At 47.6% G+C, this 22946-nt stretch overlaps 1 protein-coding gene across 3 annotated transcripts in view; it reads left to right on the forward strand.

Annotated features, from left to right (window-relative positions):
* Positions 1 to 22946, forward strand: part of LOC143299406 (uncharacterized) — a 59138-nt gene that overhangs the window by 21682 nt on the left and 14510 nt on the right. For all 3 annotated transcript variants that reach the window (XM_076612589.1, XM_076612588.1, XM_076612587.1), the window contains 7 exons: positions 1517 to 1622; positions 2554 to 2628; positions 3109 to 3197; positions 16016 to 16089; positions 16769 to 16929; positions 19626 to 19684; positions 21338 to 21415. In XM_076612589.1, coding sequence (XP_076468704.1) covers positions 1517 to 1622; positions 2554 to 2628; positions 3109 to 3197; positions 16016 to 16089; positions 16769 to 16929; positions 19626 to 19684; positions 21338 to 21415 — 642 coding nt within the window. The remainder of the gene's footprint in view (positions 1 to 1516; positions 1623 to 2553; positions 2629 to 3108; positions 3198 to 16015; positions 16090 to 16768; positions 16930 to 19625; positions 19685 to 21337; positions 21416 to 22946) is intronic.

A 22946-nucleotide genomic window follows, 5' to 3' on the forward strand; every position in this document is an offset into this window, starting at 1 on the left:
TGTGTAGCGTGAGTAGTCCAGGAGTAGCTCCCTCAGTAGTTCCGCTGTGTAGCGTGAGTAGTCCAGGAGTAGCTCTCTCAGTAGTTCCGCTGTGTAGCGTGAGTAGTCCAGGAGTAGCTCCCTCAGTAGTTCCGCTGTGTAGCGTGAGTTGTGCAGAAGTAGCTCCCTCAGTATCTCTGCTGTGTAGCGTGAGTAGTCCAGGAGTAGCTCCCTCAGTAGTTCCGCTGTGTAGCGTGAGTAGTCCAGGAGTAGCTCCCTCAGTAGTTCCGCTGTGTAGCGTGAGTAGTCCAGAAGTAGCTCCCTCAGTAGTTCCGCCGTGTAGCGTGAGTAGTCCAGGAGTAGCTCCCTCAGTAGTTCCGCTGTGTATCGTGAGTAGTCCATGAGTAGTTCCCTCCGTTGTTCTGCTGCGTCGCGTGAGTAGATCTGTGGGTAGTTCCGGTGTGTAGCGTGAGTAGTCCATGAGTGACTCCAGTTTGGTGGCAGCTCTTCTCTCTAGCTCCTGTGCGTCGCATGATTAGCCCTATAAGTGAGTTCAGTGTTGTGGTACTTCCAAGTTGTTACGTGGCAGCAGCAGTTTCTAGCTTCAGAGAGTGAGCGTGAGTAGATCCATTGTATAGCGTTAGCAGCTCAGCTTCGTAGCTCCAGTCTATAGCGAGGGTAGCTTCAGTTTGTAGTGTGATGAGCTGTTGTTTGTATGTGTGTATCCCATGTGAGCAGAATGAGTAGATCTAGTTTGTAGCGTGAGTACGTTCAGTCGTCCTCGCATCATTACCATAACCATCACCATCCTTGTCGTCGTCATCTTCACCAGCACCAGCACCATCACCACCCTCGTCTGCTTTTTCTTCTTCATCACCACACTTGGTACAAGGTCATCATCATCATCGTCGTCGTCGTTGTCGCCGTCGTCGTCATCATCATCATCATCATCACACCATCACCATCATCACAATCATCACCACCACCACCATCATCATCATCACCATCATCAACATCACCACCACCACCACCACCACCACCATCATCATCATCATCATCACCATCAACATCATCATCACCATCATCATCATCAACATCATCATCATCATCACCATCATCAACATCACACATATCATAGGGTCAACGCAAAACCTTAGTACCACCACACAGTGGATGTGACATCATCACCATCATCATCATCATCATCATCACCATCATCATCATCATCATCATCACCACCATCATCATCATCAACATCACACGTGTCACAGGGTCAACGCTATACTGGAGTACCACCACACAGTGGATGTGACATCATCACCATCATCATCATCATCATCACCATCATCATCATCATCATCACCATCATCATCATCAACATCATCATCATCATCATCATCATCATCATCATCAACATCACACATGTCACAGGGTCAACGCTATACTGGAGTACCACCACACAGTGGATGTGACATCATCACCATCATCATCATCATCATCATCATCATCATCATCATCAACATCACACGTGTCACAGGATCAACGCTATACTGGAGTACCACCACACAGTGGATGTGACGCTGGACGATCAGAGCAAGGGCAGTTTGCTGTTTGACATCACTGAGTACAAGGCTGACACTGAGGTGAGTCACACACACACACACACACACACACACACACACACACACACACACACACGTCAAGGACAGTCTGCTGTTTGACATCACTGAGTACAAGGCTGACACTGAGGTGAGTCAAACACACACACACACACACACACACACACACACACACACACACACACACACACACACACACACACACACACACACACACACACGTCAAGGACAGTCTGCTGTTTGACATCACTGAGTACAAGGCTGACACTGAGGTGAGTCACACACACACACACACACACACACACACACACACACACACACACACGTCAAGGACAGTCTGCTGCTTGACATCATGATTTGTCATTTCCTGGTGTCAGGACAAACCAGTCAGTGTCAGTGACAGCAGTGTTTTATGTGTCATTATTTGTCAGTTCCTGGTGTCAGGACGAACCAGTCAGGTGTCAGTGACAGCAGTGTTTTATGTGTCATAGTTTGTCAGTCCCTGGTGTCAGGACGAACCAGTCAGGTGTCAGTGACAGCAGTGTTTTATGTGTCATAGTTTGTCAGTTCCTGGTGTCAGGACGAACCAGTCAGGTGTCAGTGACAGCAGTGTTTTATGTGTCATAGTTTGTCAGTTCCTGGTGTCAGGACGAACCAGTCAGGTGTCAGTGACAGCAGTGTTTTATGTGTCATAGTTTCTCAGTTCCTGGTGTCAGGACGAACCAGTCAGGTGTCAGTGACAGCAGTGTTTTATGTGTCATAATTTTTCAGTCCCTGGTGTCAGGACGAACCATTCAGGTGTCAGTGACAGCAGTGTTTTATGTGTCATAGTTTCTCAGTTCCTGGTGTCAGGACGAACCAGTCAGGTGTCAGTGACAGCAGTGTTTTATGTGTCATAGTTCAGTCCCTGGTGTCAGGATGAACCATCAGGTGTCAGTGCCAGTGTGTGTTTCAGGCACGGCTGTCCACGGAAGCCATCCGGATCCTGAAGAAACGTCCTAAAGAGAGGACTGCCGACGAGGTGCATTATGTGAGTCACCCTGCTCTGTGTGTGTGTGTGTGTGTGTGTGTGTGTGTGTGTGTGTGTGTGTGTGTGTGTGTGACATGTTATTTGAAGAAATTTGATATGCTTAAAAGTGCTTGATAAATGTACATAATGTTATCATTATTATTATTATTATTGTTGTTGTTGTTGTTGTTATTATCATTATTATTATTAATCATTAGCAATAGTTGTAGTTGTAGTAGTAGTAGTAGAAGAAGTAGCAGTAGAAGAAGAAGCAGTAGTAGTTGTAGTAGTGTTATTATGATTATGATGATGATAATGCTGAAGAAGATGATGATGATGATAATGATTATAGGTAAATATCACCCTCATTATTCATTATCAGTAGTAGTAGTAGTAGTAGTAGTAGTAGTAGTAGTGTTATGATGCTGATACAGATGATGCTGAAGAAGAAGAAGATGATGGTGCTGACGATGATACTGATGATGCTGATGATGATGACAGGTACAGATCGCCCTGTGGAACTACAAGTCCCTGGCAGAATACCCGGTTCACATGCAGAAGATGATTGCTGAGAGAGCCTGGATAGAGAGGTCGGTGGGTCACTGTGTGTGTGTGTGTGTGTGTGTGTGTGTGTGTGTGTGTGTGTGTGTGTGTGTGTGTGTGTGTGTGTGTGTGTGTGTGTGTGTGTGTGTGTGTGTGTGTGTGTGTGTGTACAATACCTCGACTGAACGATAAATCTTTAAATATCCAGTCGATATATATATATATACCTATCTGCAAGTGTTTCGTAACTTTAACAAGCAATCACGCAGGACGCCTTACTGTGTTTGCAGATTGCATGTTATAGGCTGGAAGGTCAAAGTCTTGTTAATTCTCTTTCTCTGTCTCTGTCTCTGTCTTTGTCTTTTTTCTCTACCCGTGTTTTTCTCTGTCTCTCTTTCTCTGTCATAGTCTGTTGATAAGTTGGAGACACTTCGGACTGCAGACTTCAAACAGTTTACTGCATTACAGCCACGGGCCCACATACAAACCACCCAAACCACATGAACATGAGACGACACTGCATCAAACACACCAACTGGAGTATGCCTGACAATATCTTGTAGCTATAAACAATGCCAGACTTCAGCTGAGACCCACTGCTTATTTTATCAGCATTTATACTTTTCCCACCACCCCGCTGTTAGCTGGTGTTTTTTTGTTTTGTTTTTTGTTGTTTGTTTGTTTGTTTTTTTGTTGTTGTTGTTGTTGTTTGGGTTTTTTTTCGTTTTTTTCCCTTTTTTTCTTTGTTATTGTTTTGTTGCTGTTTTTTCTTTATATATATAATCAGTGCACCCCATGCTCACGCGCAGTCCTTTCCCCATTCTGCATACTATGGGTGTTCCTGCGTGTGCTGAAAAGAATGAGTGTTTACGTGTCAAGTCCACATTGTCATCAACAGACAACAGACCAAAGAGAAGCAGAAATCAACGTCCTGGGTGAACAGAAAGGCAGTGTATGGCTTGACCAGCCTGTGTCGTGATGTCATCGCTGACCAAACCCGCCCCCTCCCCTCCCCATTTCCATACCACTCCCCCCCCCCCCCCCCACCCCCCAGGCCCCCCTCCCCCCCCTCTCCCCCGCCCTGTGCCCTGAAGTGATTGTTGGTCAGTCGATAGCTCTGTCCTCTAAACAGTTCCTGTTCTGTTTTGGTTTTTTTCTTTATTTTCCTTTTTGTTTTATTTTAGGTATTTCTTTCTTCCTCCCTTCCTTCCTTTCTTTTTTCCATTCTTCCTTTCTTTCCTCTTTTCTTTCTTTTTCCTTCCTTCCTTCCTTTCTTTCCTTCCATCATTTCTTTCCATCTTTCCTTCCTTTATTTCGTTAGTCCGTTCGTTTATTCATTCTTTATGTCTGTCTGTCTTTGTTTCTCTGCCTGTTTCTGTCTGTCTTGTCTGCCCCTCTCTCTGTCTCTGTCTCTTTCTCTCTGTCTCTTTCTCCATCTCTTCCTGTAATTATTTCTCTATCTGTCTGCCTGTCTGTCTGTCTGTCTGTCTCTTGCTCTTGTTCTTGTTCTTCTTCACCTCCTCCTCCTCCTCATTCTTCTTCTTCTTCCAATTGCCACATACTTCAGGCCACCCACCCCTCCCTACCCCCAAAATATTGTGTCTCTCCCTTCCTTCTGGTTTTTTTTTTTCTATTTAAAAAAAAAAAGTTCGTTCTTTCCGTTTTGTGTTCCCTGTGTCGTTGTGTGTGCGCGCTGTGGGTCAGTCATTACTGAGAAAAACAACGACAACTGGGCTCCACCACGGCCACAAAGAAAGAAACCTCCAACACAACTAAACTCCCCACCACCTCCACTCCAAACACGTCCACAATCTGAAATCCAATATTGTGGAGAAGGAAGTTTTTCTCCCAACTCTGCTGCTCTTAAGTTTTCCACACTACTGGGTTGTTTCCCCTTCTCCTCCCTCCCTCCCTCCCCCCCCCCCCTTTCTCTCTCTTTGTCTCTTTCTGTTTCTTTCTCTTTTTTTTCCTCTCTCATTCTCTCTCTTTCTTTTCTCTTTCTCTCTCTCTCTCATTCTCTCTCTTTCTTCTCTCTTTCTCTCTCTCATTCTTCCACTTTCTCTCATTCCCTCTCTCCCGCTCTTTCTTTGTCTCTCTCTATTTCTCTTTTTTCTCTCTCATTCTCTCTCTCTCATTCTCTCTTCTCTCTCTCTCTTTCATTTCCTCCCCCCCCCCCCCCCACCCCCCTTTCCCTCTTTTCCATTATAAACGCATATTGAACCTGCTTATCCCTCCGTGCCCTAAACCCCAAAGAGACTGCATCCCCCCCCCCCCCCCCCCCACCCCCATCCCCCCGCTCCCGCCTTCCCACCCTTCCCCCTCCTGCAGGAAGGAAGGGAGGGTGTCTCAGGCACTTCATCGCCCCGTGCCCCCTCCCCCCACCCCGACCCCCCGGGAGGCTGCACCCCCCCCCCTTCCCACCCTTCCCTTCACCCTCCTGCAGGAAGGAGGGGAGGGTGTCTCAGGCACTTCATCCTCCCGTGCCCTCTCCCCCCCCCCCTCCGGGAGGCTGCACCCTCCCTTCCCACGCGTCCCTTCGCCCTCCTGCAGGGTAAGGAAGGAGGGGAGGGTGTCTCAGGCACTTCATCCTCCCGTGCCCTCTCCACCCCCCCTCCGGGAGGCTGCACCCTCCCTTCCCACCCTTCCCTTCACCCTCCTGCAGGAAGGAGGGGAGGGTGTCTCAGGCACTTCATCCTCCCGTGCCCTCTCACCCCCCCCCCCCCCACCTCCCCGCTCCGGGAGGCTGCACCCTCCCTTCCCACCCGTCCCTTCACCCTCCTGCAGGGTAAGGAAGGAGGGGAGGGTGTCTCAGGCACTTCATCCCCCCGTGCCCACCCCCCCATCCCCCGGGAGACTGCACCCCCCCCCCTTCCCACCCGTCCCCTCACCCTCCTGCAGGGTAAGGAAGGAGGGGAGGGTGTCTCAGGCACTTCATCCCCCCGTGCCCACCCCCCATCCCCCGGGAGACTGCACCCCCCCACCCCGTCCCACCCGTCCCTTCACCCTCCTGCAGGGTAAGGAAGGAGGGGAGGGTGTCTCAGGCACTTCATCCCCCCGTGCCCACCCCCCATCCCCCGGGAGACTGCACCCCCCCACCCCGTCCCACCCGTCCCTTCACCCTCCTGCAGGGTAAGGAAAGAGGGGAGGGTGTCTCAGGCACTTCATCCTCCCGTGCCCTGAGGACTGTCCTTCCTTTCGCCCTCCTGCAGGGTAAGGAAGGAGGGGAGGGTGTCTCAGGCACTTCATCCCCCCGTCGCCCCCCCTCCTCCACCCACCCGGGAGGCTGCACCCCCCTCCCACCCGTCCCCTCACCCTCCTGCAGGGTAAGGAAAGAGGGGAGGGTGTCTCAGGCACTTCATCCCCCCGTGCCCCCCCCCCATCCCCCGGGAGACTGCACCCCCCTCCCCTTCCCACCCGTCCCTTCACCCTCCTGCAGGGTAAGGAAAGAGGGGAGGGTGTCTCAGGCACTTCATCCCCCCGCAGCCCCGAGGACTGTCGGGGTTCTCTTTAGTCGCGGAGTAATCCGCCACACAGCGGCAGGTGACGGGTGTAATTGGGCAGGCTGAAGTGTTTGGAGGAGCGTAGGGGGTAGGGTGGTGTGTGTGGGGGCCAGGGGGGGGGGAGGATGAGGTGAGGGGTGGAGGGTGTAAGATGTTTTGTTGTTGTCATCCGGCGTTAGGCACAGTTCCGCTAACCGATTTTTTTTGGGGGGAAAAAAGTTCCACGTCTGCTGTCCTCATTGAACACCCCCCCTCCCCCCTCTCCCACTCATTCCATCTTCCTTCCTTCCTTCTCTCTTTCTTTCTTTGTATCTGTGAGTGCAGGGTCAGATTGATGAAGCTGTAATGGCGGATTGGTTCATCTTTACCACCCTTTCCCTTTATTCTCTCTCTCTCTCTCTCTCTCTCTCTCTGTCTCTCTCTCTCTCTCTCTCTCTCTCTCTCTCTCTCTCTCTGTCTCTCTGTCTCTCTGTTTGTCTGTCTGTGGACAACTGGGTGCACGTGTCAGTTTATTTCACACATACATGTCACATAGATCGATGGAGAGAGAGAGAGAGAGAGAGAGAGAGAGAGAGTAAATTAATGAAGGGACATGTTTTTCTGAGGGGAATAGATTATAGATTAAGCATACATAATTATCTTCTTCATCCAGCCCTCAAAAAGCAAACACAAACTGGAGATGAAAAGAAGAAGAAAACGAAGGGAAAGGAGAATTGCATTAAGAAGGGATTGTTAACAGGGAAAAAAAAGAAAATCTAGGACGAGGAGGGAAATATGTAGATCAAGAGAGGGAGAGAGAGAGAGAAGAAGGGAGGGAAGGAGGGAGGGTGGTGTTTTTTGGTTTTGTTTTTTGTTTTGTTTTTTTGGTAAATGAGGGAAGTGGAATAAGCAGGCATATGTGTTTTTTAACAACCGTCAGAGCAAAAATAAAATGAAATAAAATAAAGTAATATTGACAAAAAGCAACGTGGATTTATTGAAATACAGAGAGGAACATTCGGACACTGTCCAATACGTACACAACCATTCTTTGTATGTTTACTGACGTGTATGTTGTATGTTGTTACTTGTTATCTTTTGACGTTATACATCACACCGTATTATTGTTTCTTTGGTATTACTTTTTTGCTGTTACTGCAAAGCGCCTGGAGCGTTGGAAAGCGTTTTCTAAATTGCCATTATTATCGATATTAATAATAATGTTATTATTGTCATCATCATCATCATCATCATTACTGGGAGCAGTGAAGGAGAAAGGCTCAGGGAGTATCCACCTGTCTCTGACGTCCTGTCCCATCTCAGTCCACGTGGTTGGTAGAATCGACCCCAGAGACCCCGGTCTGTGTGTACACACCGACCCCACGGATTGGGCGGAAAGAAGAAAAGAACTCACCCCAATATTGACCATCCCCACCCCTCCCCAACAGAGCGATTCCAGCGGCCTCAGAAATTGAAAAAAATGACTGTCCAGCAAAAACACACACCAAAAAAAAAGTGTGTGTGTGTGTGTGTGTGTGTGTGTGTGTGTGTGTGTGTGTGTGGTGTGTGTGTGTGTGTGTGTGTGTGTGTGTGTGTGTTGGAGAGGCGGGTGGGGAGATGGTTGTTGGGGGTGGGGGGGGAGGGGGGGGGAGGGAGAAGTTTCATTTCGCTTCCAGCAAATTCGAAACAAAGCGAGAGAGATGCCAATCGGCACCACCACAGCTGGTCTGAAACATAAGCCTTCCGTTCGCACAGCCCTCGCTACAGACACACAGACAGACACACAGACAGGGGGAAGGAGGAAGGGAGGCGGACGAACGCACAGACAGACAGACAGACAGACAGACAGACAGACAGGCGGACTGTTGGAAGTTGGGCAGGCGACAAGGGGACCTATGTCCCAGGTTCTTATTTCCTTCTTGTCGGGCTGTTTGGTGACCGGGTCCATGACAGAAAGGGACTACACGTCAGGCCTCTACCCCCCCGGGACTTTTTTTGGGGTAGTGGAGGTGACTGTATCGTCCTGTTGGCTTGTGCTCTTCAGGTCATGGAGGCGCCGTGGTTTGGTTTTGGCCAGTCAAATTAGTTCTCCAGAAATCTTCCTCATTGACACCAGACGACTACATGCAGACTACATCTACTGCACTGACTTCTACATGTAGACTGCACTATATCTACTGCACTGACTGCTACATGTAGACTACACTACATCTACTGCACTGACTGCTACATGTAGACTGCACTACATCTACTGCACTGACTTCTACATGTAGACTACACTACATCTGCTGCACTGACTGCTACATGTAGACTGCACTACATCTACTGCACTGACTGCTACATGTAGACTGCACCACATCTACTGCACTGACTGCTACATGTAGACTGCACTACATCTACTGCACTGACTGCTACATGTAGACTACACTACATCTACTGCACTGACTTCTACATGTAGACTGCACTACATCTACTGCACTGACTGCTACATGTAGGCTACACTACATCTACTGCACTGACTGCTACATGTAGACTGCACTACATCTACTGCACTGACTGCTACATGTAGACTACACTACATCTACTGCACTGACTTCTACATGTAGACTGCACTACATCTACTGCACTGACTGCTACATGTAGACTACACTACACCTTCTGCACTGACTGCTACATGTAGACTACACTACATCTTCTGCACTGACTGCTACATGTAGACTGCACTACATCTACTGCACTGACTGCTACATGTAGACTGCACTACATCTACTGCACTGACTGCTACATGTAGACTGCACTACATCTACTGCACTGACTGCTACATGTAGACTGCACTACATCTACTGCACTGACTGCTACATGGACACTACATCTTCTGCACTGACTGCTACATGTAGACTACACTACATCTTCTGCACTGACTGCTACATGTAGACTACACTACACCTTCTGCACTGACTGCTACATGGACACTACATCCTATATTTTAATGCTACATGCAGACTACATACAACACGAGTCCTACAACCGGAAGTTGGATGGCTGTTACTTCATTTTTCAAAATATTATATCATGATCGTCACATTTTTCAATATATATCATGATCGTCACATTTTTCAAAATATTATATCATGATCGTCACATTTTTCAATATATATCATGATCGTCACATTCTTCAGTATATATTATGTTCGTCACATTTTTCAATATATATCATGATCGTCACATTTTTCAATATATATCATGATCGTCACATTTTTCAATATATATCATGATCGTCACATTTTTTCAATATGTATCATAATCGTCACATTTTCAATATATATCATGATCGTCACATTTTTTTCAATATATATCATAATCGTCACATTTTTCAATAGATATAATGATCGTCGCATTTTTCAATATATATCATGATCGTCACATTTTCGTCACATTCTTCTTCTTGTTCTCCATTGTCCATCTTCGTCTTTTTATTCTTCTTCTGGTTCGTTTTTGTCCTTGTTGTTATTGTTGTTGTTGGTGTTGGGCTTCTTCTTCTTCTTCTTCTAAGGAGGAAGGTGGCAGAATGGTTAAGACGCTCAGCTGCCGATACAGAGAGTCCGTGAGGGTGTGGGTTCGAATCCCGCTCTCGCCCTTTCTCCTAAGTTTGACTGGAAAATCAAACTGAGCGTCTAGTCTTTCGGATGAGACGATAAACCGAGGTCCCGTGTGCAGCACGCACTTGGCGCACTGAAAAAGAACCCATGGCAACGAGAGTGTTGTCCTCTGGCGAAATTACGTAAAATGAAATCCACTTTCATAGGTACACAAATATGTAAGCATGCACTCAAGGCCTGACTAAGCGCGTTGGGTTATGCTGCTGGTCAGGCATCTGCTCAACAGATGTGGTGTAGCGTGTATGGATTTGTCCGAACGCAGTGACGCCTCCTTGAGAAAGTGAAACTGAAACTGAAACTTCTTCTTCTTCTTCTTCTTCTTCTTCTTCCGTTTTCCTCTTCTTCTTTCTCTTGAACAAAAACAAACAAACCACACGCACACTCTAAAAACAAAATTAATTTAAAAAAAACACTCTTCTTCTACTCCTCCCTCTCCCCGTCTCCTTCCACCTCCTCCCCCTCCTTGTTCTTCCTCTTTCTGACTAAAATATCATCCATCTACAAATGACGGGAGCCATAGCCGAATGGTTAAAGCGTTGGACTTTCGATCTGAGGGTCCCGGGTTCGAATCACGGTGACGGCGCCTGGTGGGTAAAGGGTGGAGATTTTTACGATCTCCCAGGTCAACATATGTGCAGACCTGCCAGTGCCTGAACCCCCTTCATGTGTATACGCAAGCATAAGATCAAATACGCACGTTAAAGATCCTGTAATCCATGTCAGCGTTCGGTGGGTTATGGAAACAAGAACATACCCAGCATGCACACCCCCGAAAGCGGAGTATGGCTGCCTACATGGCGGGGTAAAAACGGTCATACACGTAGAAAGCCCACTCGCGTATATACGAGTGAACGTGGGAGTTGAAGCCCACGAACGCAGAAGAAGAAGATCCAACTACAAATCCAGGTGAACGGGAGCAAAGTTTCACCCACGGTATTCCAGAGGTCATGATCCTGACTGATGTACATTCAAAATGCGGTTCGGGAACGTATTGTATCTGCACCATTTCTGCCAGTGGAATACTTTAAACACGGTCCGCTGGCAGGCGTATAATCAAACCTGTGAACTGTTTATCAAGTTTAAGAGTCCGGGGAAGACGTTTGGTGTGGGTGCACCAATGAGCGGTGACAGTGTGTTGTGTGAACTGAGGTTACCATCTGTGGTCGTGTGTGTGTCCCCTTCACTGTTCTCGTGGTGTGGGTTTTGGATGGGGGGGGGGTGTTTCCGTCACAATGTTGGTAGAGAAAGACCAGTGCCAGCTGGCAGTATGTGGGTGACAGGCAGACACAGGTATTGTCAGTGATGGAATGATGATGGTGCTGCTGGCTTCCTTTTTCTGTATTTATTGTGTTGGATTTTGATACCTTTGTTTTTCGTTTGTATTTTTTTCTTTGTTTCTTTCTTTCTTTCCTTCCGTATTTCGTTTTCCTGCTTTATTTTCTTTCTTTCTTTCTTTTGTTCTTTCTTTCTTTCTTTCTTTCATTCTTTCCGTATTTCGTTTTCCTGCTTTATTTTCTTTCTTTCTTTCTTTTGTTCTTTCTTTCTTTCATTCTTTCATTCTTTCCGTATTTCGTTTTCCTGCTTTATTTTCTTTCTTTCTTTCTTTTGTTCTTTCTTTCTTTCATTCTTTCTTTCTTTCCGTATTTCGTTTTCCTGCCTTATCTTATTTCTTTCGTTCTTTCTTTCTTTCTTTCATTCTTTCCATATTTCGTTTTCATGCTTTATTTTCTTTCTTTCTGTTTTTCTTTCTGTCTTTCTTTCTGTCTGTTTGTTTGTCTGTCAGTCTTTCCGCGTGGACACTCTAGCGAGCAACTACTGACTGTACCACTAGAAGTGTGAAACCATCTGTTGACAAACCCCTTAATGTCAGTTTGTTCAGGACTGTAGTCCTCACAAGGTTTTACTGCAGAAGTCCGTGGCTTCTTCATTTCGTTGGTCGGTTTTGAGATGACAGTCGCTGCCGTGATGTTCTTGAAAAAGAAAGTCATACTCGATACTGTTATCAACCTGGCCAACCCCCAAACCAAGCATACCTGCTGTCCACTGGCCACAGTCATTGCCACGTCCCCCCAAACCAAGCGTACCTGCTGTCCACTGGCCACAGTCATTGCCACGTCCCCCCAAACCAAGCATACCTGCTGTCCACTGGCCACAGTCATTGCCACGTCCCCCCAAACCAAGCGTACCTGCTGTCCACTGGCCACAGTCATTGCCACGTCCCCCCAAACCAAGCATACCTGCTGTCCATTGGCCACAGTCATTGCCACGTCCCCCCAAACCAAGCATACCTGCTGTCCACTGGCCAGTCATTGCCACGTCCCCCCAAACCAAGCATACCTGCTGTCCATTGGCCACAGTCATTTCCACGTCCCCCAAAACCAACATACCTGCTGTCCACTGGCCACAGTCACTGCCACGTCCCCTCAAACCAAGCATACCTGCTGTCCATTGGCCACAGTCACTGCCACGTCCCCCCAAACCAAGCATACCTGCTGTCCATTGGCCACAGTCATTGCCACGTCCCCTCAAACCAAGCGTACCTGCTGTCCATTGGCCACAGTCATTGCCACGTCCCCCCAAACCAAGCATACCTGCTGTCCATTGGCCACAGTCATTGCCACGTCCCCCCAAACCAAGCATACCTGCTGTCCATTGGCCACAGTCATTGCCACGTCCCCTCAAACCAAGCATACCTGCTGTCCATTGGCCACAGTCACTGCCACGTTCCCCGAGACGTTGTGCCTGTGAGGTCTCAGCCCAGTGGAGGGTCTGACGACCGGACAGGAACACACACAGCCTGCTTTTAGTCCTGACTCGGAATGTCTCCATCACTGCTAGTCTGCCTGTTTCTCCCTCATCGTGGTGCAGTGTACTGTGTATTGTTTTACTTTTTGTCACAACAGATTTATCTGTGTGAAATCCAGGCTGCTCTTCTCGGGGAGAGTGTTTCACCACAGTGCCCCCCTCCCTCGCCACCATGTATGTTTTTCTTTTCAAGGCTTATTTGTTTTACTATCAAAGTGGATTTTTTGCCAAGGTCCAAACATTCTGCCCACGCATTCTGTTCCAGTGAAGCTATATGTGCCATCTGAAACTGCCCGCTTTTGCTGCCCCTGTTTCTTTTACTTGCGCTGAGAACATGGTGCACACAGGATCTCAGTTTACCGTCCAGCCCCAGTGACTCATGTCCAGATCAGCACTCGGGTCCAGCGGCAGAGAGTGAAAAACCTCCCAGTCCCTATTTTGGACTGGGACCCGTGGTCACTCGCCTTCAGAAAGACAGAGTTTTCTCCCAGCATGGATGGTCCGTGGGCCTGTGCCTGCTTCCCCCTGAACGGGTTCAACGCGTTGCCCACAGTCATTCTCAGCAGGGGCCAGAACAGCGGAACGGAACGCCCCCTAGCGGAAGAGAGGGGACATAACTCTCTCTCTCACACCCTCTCCCCACAGCTACGGCTGAAGTGAAGAGAGTAGAGGAGGGAGCTCACCGGGTTTTTTTTCCCCCTCCCCGGCCTCCCCCTGTCCTCCCCAGCTTCTTCATTGACCCGAAATCAATTTGGAGAGCGGGCCGGGCGGTGTTGGCGCCATCTGTTGCGACGATTGGCCGGCGGTTTAAGCCTGTGAACTGAAGGGCTGGCCGGCCCGCGGACCGTAATTGAAATCTTTATCAAAGAGCCAGTCCCCCCCCCCTTACCCCCCTTCCCCCATCCCCCGCCTCTCTTGGTTCTGGGTGGGGTGGGGGGGAGTGCTCTCCTGTCGTCCTATTTCACTTTCAAATCAGCCAGCACCGCCTTCGGGCCATTACACATTCCTAACTCTTTCTTCTGCTTCTTCTTCTTTTTGAATGATATAAGGGGAGAGGGGTTTGTGGGGGGTGGTGGTGGTGGAGGTAGGGGTGGGTGTGGGTGGAAGCAGGGTCAAATGGCGAAAGAGAATTTGATACAGTGAGCCACAGATCGGGGGAACAGAAAGAACAGAAACACTTAGCACGGGGACTGAGGGTGGAGAGAAGGGGGGGGGGGGGGTCAGGGGGGGAGCGGGTGAGAGATAGAGAGAGAGACACACACACACACAGAAGAAGTAGCTAAGAAATATATATATATATGTGTGTGTGTGTGTGTGTGTGTGTGTGTGTGTGTGGAGAGAGAGAGGGGGGGGGGCCGATAGAGAACAAGAGAGAAGCTATGAAAGTGGGAGAGAGAGGCAGAGAGAGAGAGGGGGAGTGACCGATAGAGAAGCTATGAAAGTGGGAGAGAGAGGCACAGAGAGAGAGGGGGGGGGGTGACCGATAGAGAACAAGAGAGAAGCTATGAAAGTGGGAGAGAGAGGCATAGAGAGAGAGAGATAGAGAGGGGGGAGAGCGAGCGAGAGAAAAGCTAAGAAAGTAGGGCAGAAAGGCAGAGAGAGAGTGAGAGGGAGGGAAGGGAGAGCGAGTGGGAGAGAAAGGCAGAGAGAGAGGGGGGGGAGAGTGAGAGAGAAAGAGAGAGGGGAGAGGGAGAGCTCAGAAAGTGGGAGAGAGAATGGGAGAGAGAGAGTGAGACAGAGAGAGACAGAGAGAAGCTTAGAAAGTGTGTGTGTGTGTGTGTTTTATCTTCAGTTTAACGTCTATTCACTCTAAGTGTTTTTAGACGGAAAGGAGTAAAGAAGTGGATAAAGGAAAGGGAATGCATGTGAATATTAGTGTAAAAAAAAAAATTAAAAAAAAAAAAAAATTCATGTTATGTAACAGAGGAAAAGTATATTATAAGAAAAAGGTCTAAAGAGATTGTGGTGTGTATTGAATGAGGTGTCATGGGAAGGAGAATATGTATATGCATATCAACAAGTATTAACCTATAACAATGTAAATATAAATAACAACATTAATTATAACACATCAAAGGAGGATACCAACTGGACTGGAGTTTAAAATTTCCGAAAACATTCTAAGCAATGAATAATCATTCAAAATCTTTTCAGTGGCTAATGAAATATTGGAAGAAAAGTCATCAACTACATCTTTAGGAATTAACGGTCTTATGCTCGGACAATGAATGAGTAGATGACTTACAGTTATTTGCTTACCGCATATACATTTTATATTTTTAGAAAATTTTGTACGAAAGGCATTTAAACGAATTCTATACATTAGACTTGTAATTTGTCTTGAATGCGCTGCTGGTGTCAAATTTAGAAAATGTTTGGGATTAGCTGCATTCTTTGTGTGTGTGTGTGTGTGTGTGTGTGTGTGTGTGTGTGTGTGTGTGTGTGTGAGGCCTAACAAGTTTAAAAGAAAGTAAAATAGTTGACAAAAACGTACCCAGTACACAATCAAGGAAAAGCAGGAACCCTTGTGGGTGAAATCAAGTTCTTTACACACACACCCCTCCCCCCACACCCCCACATTAATTTTTTATATATATATGTATATATGCATGCATGCATCAGCACATCTCTGTATAAATACAACCATCTATCAATCCACCCACCCATGCATCAGCACATCTCTGTATAAATACAACCATCTGTCAAGCCACCCACCCATGCATCAGGACATCTCCAGATTTCACTCCATGCCCACATCAGCCCGTTTTCTCTGTTAATTCTACCCCCAAACAACCACCACACCCACCTGTCCATCCCACAACCCCACCCTGTATATTGCCTCTGTGACAGTGTCTTTGAGGACAAACAGAGCATGATCCTGATTGTGATGTGCATGATGTGTTGTGTGTGTGTGTGTTGCAGTTATTGCGCCAAGCGGGTGATAGTGAGGGAGGGCCACCTGCCCATGTGTTTCTACTTTGTTCTCTCTGGGTCAGGTCAGTTGCTTGCTTGTTTCGTTAATTTTTGGTACGTTTTGGATGGATGCATTTGTTTAGTTCGTAATTCTGTTTGATTTATTCATTTTGAGTTCGTTTTATGTGAATGTTTTATGGTAATGTTTTATGCAAACCTTTGGTAGACTCTGAAGGCCTGACCAGCATGTATGCTGACCCGTACACACACACACACACACACACACACACACACACACACACACACACACACACACATATATATATATATATATATATATATATATAAAGCAGGTTGTGATGTTGTGTATGGAAATCAGTCCACACGTTTTGACGCCTCCTTCAGACTGAACCTTAGTTCTATCTTGTTGGCAAAGAAGGGGAGAGAAATGTAGAAATGTTAAGCAGCAAACCACTGAGTACTGAATTGGTCCGACCAAGGCACACACCATCTGTACAGTAGCTCTGAGTTATGTGCCCTTGTGTCAGCAAGATAGCAGTTCTTCTTTCATGTTCACCGTTTCTTTCCTCACGCAGTTTGCTGTTGGGACTCATTACAACGTCAGAGTGCAGCTGATATAACTCTAAGATAGATATATAAATAAGATATATAAGATATATATCGATGTCCCTTTGCCGACGTCTGGGCGTAAGCGTCATCATGTGACTGGACTTGAACCCCCCCAACCCCTCCCTCCCCCAGCCCTGGTGTCAGTGATGGACGCGGACAAGGGTGTGGCCAAGACAGTGATGTACTACAACAGGGGGGACAGCTTCGGGGAGCTGGCCATCATGAATGCCACGAGACGTCAGTCCACGGTCATCTCCAAGGACAACATGCAGCTTCTGGTCCTCACGGATACTGTGAGTGTGTGTGTGTATGTGTGTGTGTGTGTGTGTGTGTGTGGGTGGGTGGGTGGGTGTGGGTGTGAGTCTGTGTGTGTGTGTGTGTGTCTGTCTGTCTGTCTGTCTGTCTGTCTGTGCGTGTGTGTCTTCGTCCCCCACCTCCTCCGCCTCCGCTTTCTTCTTCATCTTCCTCTTCTTCATCAACATCATCATCATCGTCATCACTGACCATCATCATCATCATCACCTTCTTCTTGTTCTTCTATCACCCCTCACTATCATATTTCCCAATGAAATGACAACGTGTATTCCAGGAGCCTAATAATGTTCATCTTTATCACGGATTATCGGGGACGTAGTGTTGTCCCTGCAGAAAAACAACTGGCAGCTCACTGAAAGCCCCTGGAGTAGGACGGAGGGAGAAGGGGGGCCAGGAGGGCAGGGGGGTGCAGGTGAAGGGGGTGCCAGTGGAGAAGGGGGACAGGGGGGTCCCAGGGGGAGGGGTGGAAGGGGTATCCGGGAAGAAAACCGCGGAGGGGGGGAGGGGGGAGGGATGGAATCCAGGGATCGGATGTTGCTGGAGCACCCACAAATTGGAGCCGGGGATTATCACACACACACACACACACACACACACACACACACACACACACACACACACTCCCTTTTAGGATGTTCTTTTCTGTCCTCAGACCAAAGAACATGGAAACTTGGCACTTGTGGGATTAGTCCCCCCCCCCCGCCCCCCCCACCTCCACCCCGTTCACTATTTGTCCTCTCCTGTTCCCAAGATCTTCATCCTCTGCCTTCCCCTCCGCCCTCTCCACCCCTCCACCCGCCCCCCATCCACGCCCCCACTCCCTCCACCCCTCACCTATTTTTCTGCAGATACCTCCCACCCCGCCTGGTAAATCCTCGTGTCTGTGTTGAGAAAAACACTCTGCCAGGTTCATCTTTCTTTCTCTTATTCCTGCAATTCCAATTTCAATTTCGTCAGGGAACTGTATGCTGGTCACTTGGTGTTTTTTTAACGATTGATATGTGTGTGTGTGTGTGTGTGTGTGTGTGTGTGTGTGTGTGTGTGTGTACGATGCACGAAGAAAATAAAATCAGGAAAAAACGAAATAAATGTATTCTTATTTCAAGGTGTGGTGTTTGTTGTCGCAAGACACGTGAACACCCCTGACGGTCCGGTATGACCTTGTGTAGTGCATGTTGTTATAGTAGGTGTGAATAACTCTGATGGCCCATACAGTTATCACCAAGTGCTTGTTGTTATAGTGGATGTAAACAGCTCTGATGGCCCATACAGTTATCACCAAGTGTTTGTTGTTATAGTGGATGTAAACAACTCTGATGGCCCACACATTTATCACCAAGTGCTTGTTGTTATAGTGGATGTGAACAACTCTGATGGCCTATACAGTTATCACCAAGTGTTTGTTGTTATAGTGGATGTAAACAACTCTGATGGCCCACACATTTATCACCAAGTGCTTGTTGTTATAGTGGATGTGAACAACTCTGATGGCCCATATAGTTATCACCAAGTTCTTGTTGTTATAGTGGATGGGAATAAATCTAATGGTCCACACATTTATCACCAAGTGCTTGTTGTTATAGTGGATGTAAACAAATCTAATGGTCCACACATTTATCACAAGTGCTTGTTGTTATAGTGGATGTGAATAAATCTAATGGTCCACACATTTATCACCAAGTGCTTGTTGTTATAGTGGATGTGAATAAATCTAATGGTCCACAAATTTATCACAAGTGTTTGTTGTTATAATGGATGTGAATAAATCTAATGGTCCACACATTTATCACCAAGTGCTTGTTGTTATAGTGGATGTGAACAACTCTGATGGCCCATATAGTTATCACCAAGTTCTTGTTGTTATAGTGGATGGGAATAAATCTAATGGTCCACACATTTATCACCAAGTGCTTGTTGTTATAGTGGATGTGAACAAGTCTGATGGCCTATACAGTTATCACCAAGTGTTTGTTGTTACAGGTAACGTGACCACATCTGATAGTCTTCATGTGTACTATGTATGCCACGATGTGACATGTGTATGACCATATGCTGGTGTTAATAAGTCTGACGACAGTACAGTCATATAACGCTGTTCACATTTATCAGAGTGCTTGTGATGAATTGTCCATTGACACATGAGGTGTGGTGTCTAATGTGACAGGACTTTGTGGAGGTGTTGATGTGGTGTTTGATGTGACAGGACTTTGTGGAGGTGTTGATGTTGATGTGGTGTTTGATGTGACAGGACTTTGTGGAGGTGTTGATGTGGTGTTTGATGTGACAGGACTTTGTGGAGGTGTTGATGTTGATGTGGTGTTTGATGTGACAGGACTTTGTGGAGGTGTTGATGTTGATGTGGTGTTTGATGTGACAGGACTTTGTGGAGGTGTTGATGTTGATGTGGTGTTTGATGTGACAGGACTTTGTGGAGGTGTTGATGTTGATGTGGTGTTTGATGTGACAGGACTTTGTGGAGGTGTTGATGTTGATGTGGCGTTTGATGTGACAGGACTTTGTGGAGGTGTTGATGTGGTGTTTGATGTCACAGGACTTTGTGGAGGTGTTGATGTGGTGTTTGATGTGACAGGACTTTGTGGAGGTGTTGATGTGGTGTTTGATGTGACAGGACTTTGTGGAGGTGTTGATGTTGATGTGGTGTTTGATGTGACAGGACTTTGTGGAGGTGTTCATGTCTGGAGGCCTGAGCAACCCGGAGGATCCCTTCCTCAAGTTAGTCCTTTAGCCCTTTGTTTTACTCTCCCCTCCCCCACCCCCCTTCCTCCACACACACTCCCCTGTCTGTCTGTCTGGCTGACTGCCTGTCTGTCTGTCTCCAGTCGCTGTTTCTGTCTGTCTCTGTCTCCTTCTGCTTCTGTCTCTCTCTCTCTCTCTCTGTGCTTTTCTGTGCATCTATATTTGTATTGTAACTCCTTTACCGAAAGGGTCACATTGCTTTTAACAACACCGTTCGTGTCAGTGTCAGAGTCTGTTTTATATGCCTTACTCCTGTTTCTGTTCTCGTCTGCCTCTCTTTGTTGTGCCTCTCTGTCCGTCTGTCTGTCTCTTATAAGGCCCTAAGTAAGTTGTGCAGAATGGTTTCTGTCCGTCTGTCTGTCTCTTATAAAGCCCTAAGTAAGTTGTACAGAATGGTTTCTGTCCGTCTGTCTGTCTGTCTCTTATAAAGCCCTAAGTAAGTTGTGCAGAATGGTTTCTGTCCGTCTGTCTGTCTGTCTCTTATAAAGCCCTAAGTAAGCTGTGCAGAATGGTTTCTGTCCGTCTGTCTGTCTGTCTCTTATAAAGCCCTAAATAAGCTGTGCAGAATGTTTTCTGTCCGTCTGTCTGTCTCTTATAAGGCCCTAAGTAAGTTGTTCAGAATGGTTTCTGTCCGTCTGTCTGTCTCTTATAAAGCCCTAAGTAAGTTGTGCAGAATGGTTTCTGTCCGTCTGTCTGTCTGTCTCTTATAAAGCCCTAAGTAAGCTGTGCAGAATGGTTTCTGTCCGTCTGTCTGTCTCTTATAAAGCCCTAAGTAAGTTGTGCAGAATGGTTTCTGTCCGTCTGTCTGTCTGTCTCTTATAAAGCCCTAAGTAAGTTGTGCAGAATGGTTTCTGTCCGTCTGTCTGTCTCTTATAAGGCCCTAAGTAAGTTGTGCAGAATGGTTTCTGTCCGTCTGTCTGTCTCTTATAAGGCCCTAAGTAAGTTGTGCAGAATGGTTTCTGTCCGTCTGTCTGTCTGTCTCTTATAAGGCCCTAAGTAAGTTGTGCAGAATGGTTTCTGTCGTTGACAGCTGACAGCAGAAAGAGGGGTGGGGGTGGGGGGCAGCTGGGGGTGTGGTAACGGGAAGGGTTGGTACGATACCGGGTGAATGTATCCACTCTCACTCTTTCCTCTCACCACAAGCAGTGCCATTTGGAGTGATTCTATCGAAGGTAGACTTTTAAAGCATACGTCTGTCACTTAGAACATGCCGTTCTTTCAGCCAGCAGTATACGTGGAAGATGAAATGCTAACATCAGGTCAAACACAAAATGTAGAGCTATGAATGCTGGACTTTTTGCCCTGAACGCTCGGTGTAGATTACAGACATGAAATACATTGGCGGGTCCAACAAATATATGAAGTTCCATTCCTTCAGTCAGTGCCAAACGGTTTGTAGTCTTTAGAGATAATGTAAATCAGATTCGTGATGAGGGCACATAGCTTCTGACCATATCCCTGTGAAATGATTGGTGGATTAACGCAGTAGCTGGTGTATGGTCACACTTACTGATGTATGAAACACCCACCGATGCACTGACTGATGCACTGACACACTGACTGATGTATGGACACACTGACTGATGCACTGACACTCTTGACTGATGTACTGACACACTGACTGTCCAGCTCACTGCCCTACCTGGACGGGTGGCCCAAAGAGAAGCTGGCGGAAAACCCCAAGAAGGCCAACTACAGCTACTTCAAGTCAGTGTCTGTCTTTCCCGGGCCTGCTGGCCATTGCTCCTGTCCTCTGCTGTCCCTTCCTTTGTCCTGTCTCTCTTCTCCTGTCCTTCCCGCTCTGTCCTGTCTCTCTGGTCCTATCCTGTCCTTCCCGCTCTGTCCTGTCTCTCTTCTCCTGTCCTTCCCGCTCTGTCCTGTCTCTCTTCTCCTGTCCTTCCCGCTCTGCCCTGTCTCTCTTCTCCTGTCCTTCCCGCTCTGCCCTGTCTCTCTGGTCCTGTCCTGTCCTCCCCGTTCTGTCCTGTCTCTCTACTGTCCTTCCCGCTCTGCCCTGTCTTTCTGGTCCTGTCCTGTCCTCCCCGTTCTGTCCTGTCTCTCTACTGTCCTTCCCGCTCTGTCCTCTCTTCTCCTGTCCTCCCCGCTCTGCCCTGTCTCTCTGGTCCTGTCCTGTCCTCCCCGTTCTGTCCTGTCTCTCTACTGTCCTTCCCGCTCTGTCCTCTCTTCTCCTATCCTTCCCGCTCTGCCCTGTCTCTCTGGTCCTGTCCTGTCCTCCCCGTTCTGTCCTGTCTCTCTACTGTCCTTCCCGCTCTGTCCTCTCTTCTCCTGTCCTCCCCGCTCTGCCCTGTCTCTCTGGTCCTGTCCTGTCCTTCCCGCTCTGTCCTGTCTCTCTTCTCCTGTCCTTCCCGCTCTGCCCTGTCTCTCTTCTCCTGTCCTTCCCGCTCTGTCCTGTCTCTCTGGTCCTATCCTGTCCTTCCCGCTCTGCCCTGTCTCTCTTCTCCTGTCCTTCCCGCTCTGCCCTGTCTCTCTTCTCCTGTCCTTCCCGCTCTGTCCTGTCTCTCTGGTCCTATCCTGTCCTTCCCGCTCTGTCCTGTCTCTCTGGTCATATCTGTCTCACGGCTCTGAGCTGTACACTGTACATCGACTGTATCGCTTCCATGTTGGTCCTAATATGTTTCCGACCGCCTGTCTCACTTGGTGTATTTGACGTGTTGATGTTGTTCTTGGTGGTTCCCTGTTTCCGTTGTCCTGTCTTCGGTGACATGTTGTTCCGTGTCCTGTTCTCTGGTTGATCTGTTGCACTTTGTCCTTTGTTGACAGTTGCTTGTCCTGTCTCTTTGTTGACATGTTTCCGTTGTCCTGTTTTGTCACGTGTTATCCGTGTCCTGTTGCTTCTTCATGTTGTCCTGTGTCTCTGTGATTTGTTGACTGTGTTGCTCACGTGTTCCGGGTTATGTGTTGACAGTGTTTGTCACTGTCCTTCGTCTGTCTGATCGTTCTGGTCCTACTGTCCTTGTGGTTGTGTCTGGTTATCCGTGTCCTTCCAGTGTTGTCAGTTTGGTCATCCATGTCCTGTTGTTTCACAGTGTTGATACAGGTCTGGAGAGAGAAAGAGATTCAGTCAGAAAGTCCTTTTGTGTGGAAGACAAGTATTCTCCATGGATACATGTTATGATGAAGCATTTCTGACTGAAGGTCTGAAGATGCTGTACACTGTAAAATACGATGTATGGAGGATTACAGACGTGGTACACTATAATGTATGTTGACAGACGCACGT

Source organism: Babylonia areolata, chromosome 25 (assembly GCF_041734735.1).
Source record: "Babylonia areolata isolate BAREFJ2019XMU chromosome 25, ASM4173473v1, whole genome shotgun sequence".
In the NCBI taxonomy this organism is placed as follows: domain Eukaryota; kingdom Metazoa; phylum Mollusca; class Gastropoda; order Neogastropoda; family Buccinidae; genus Babylonia; species Babylonia areolata.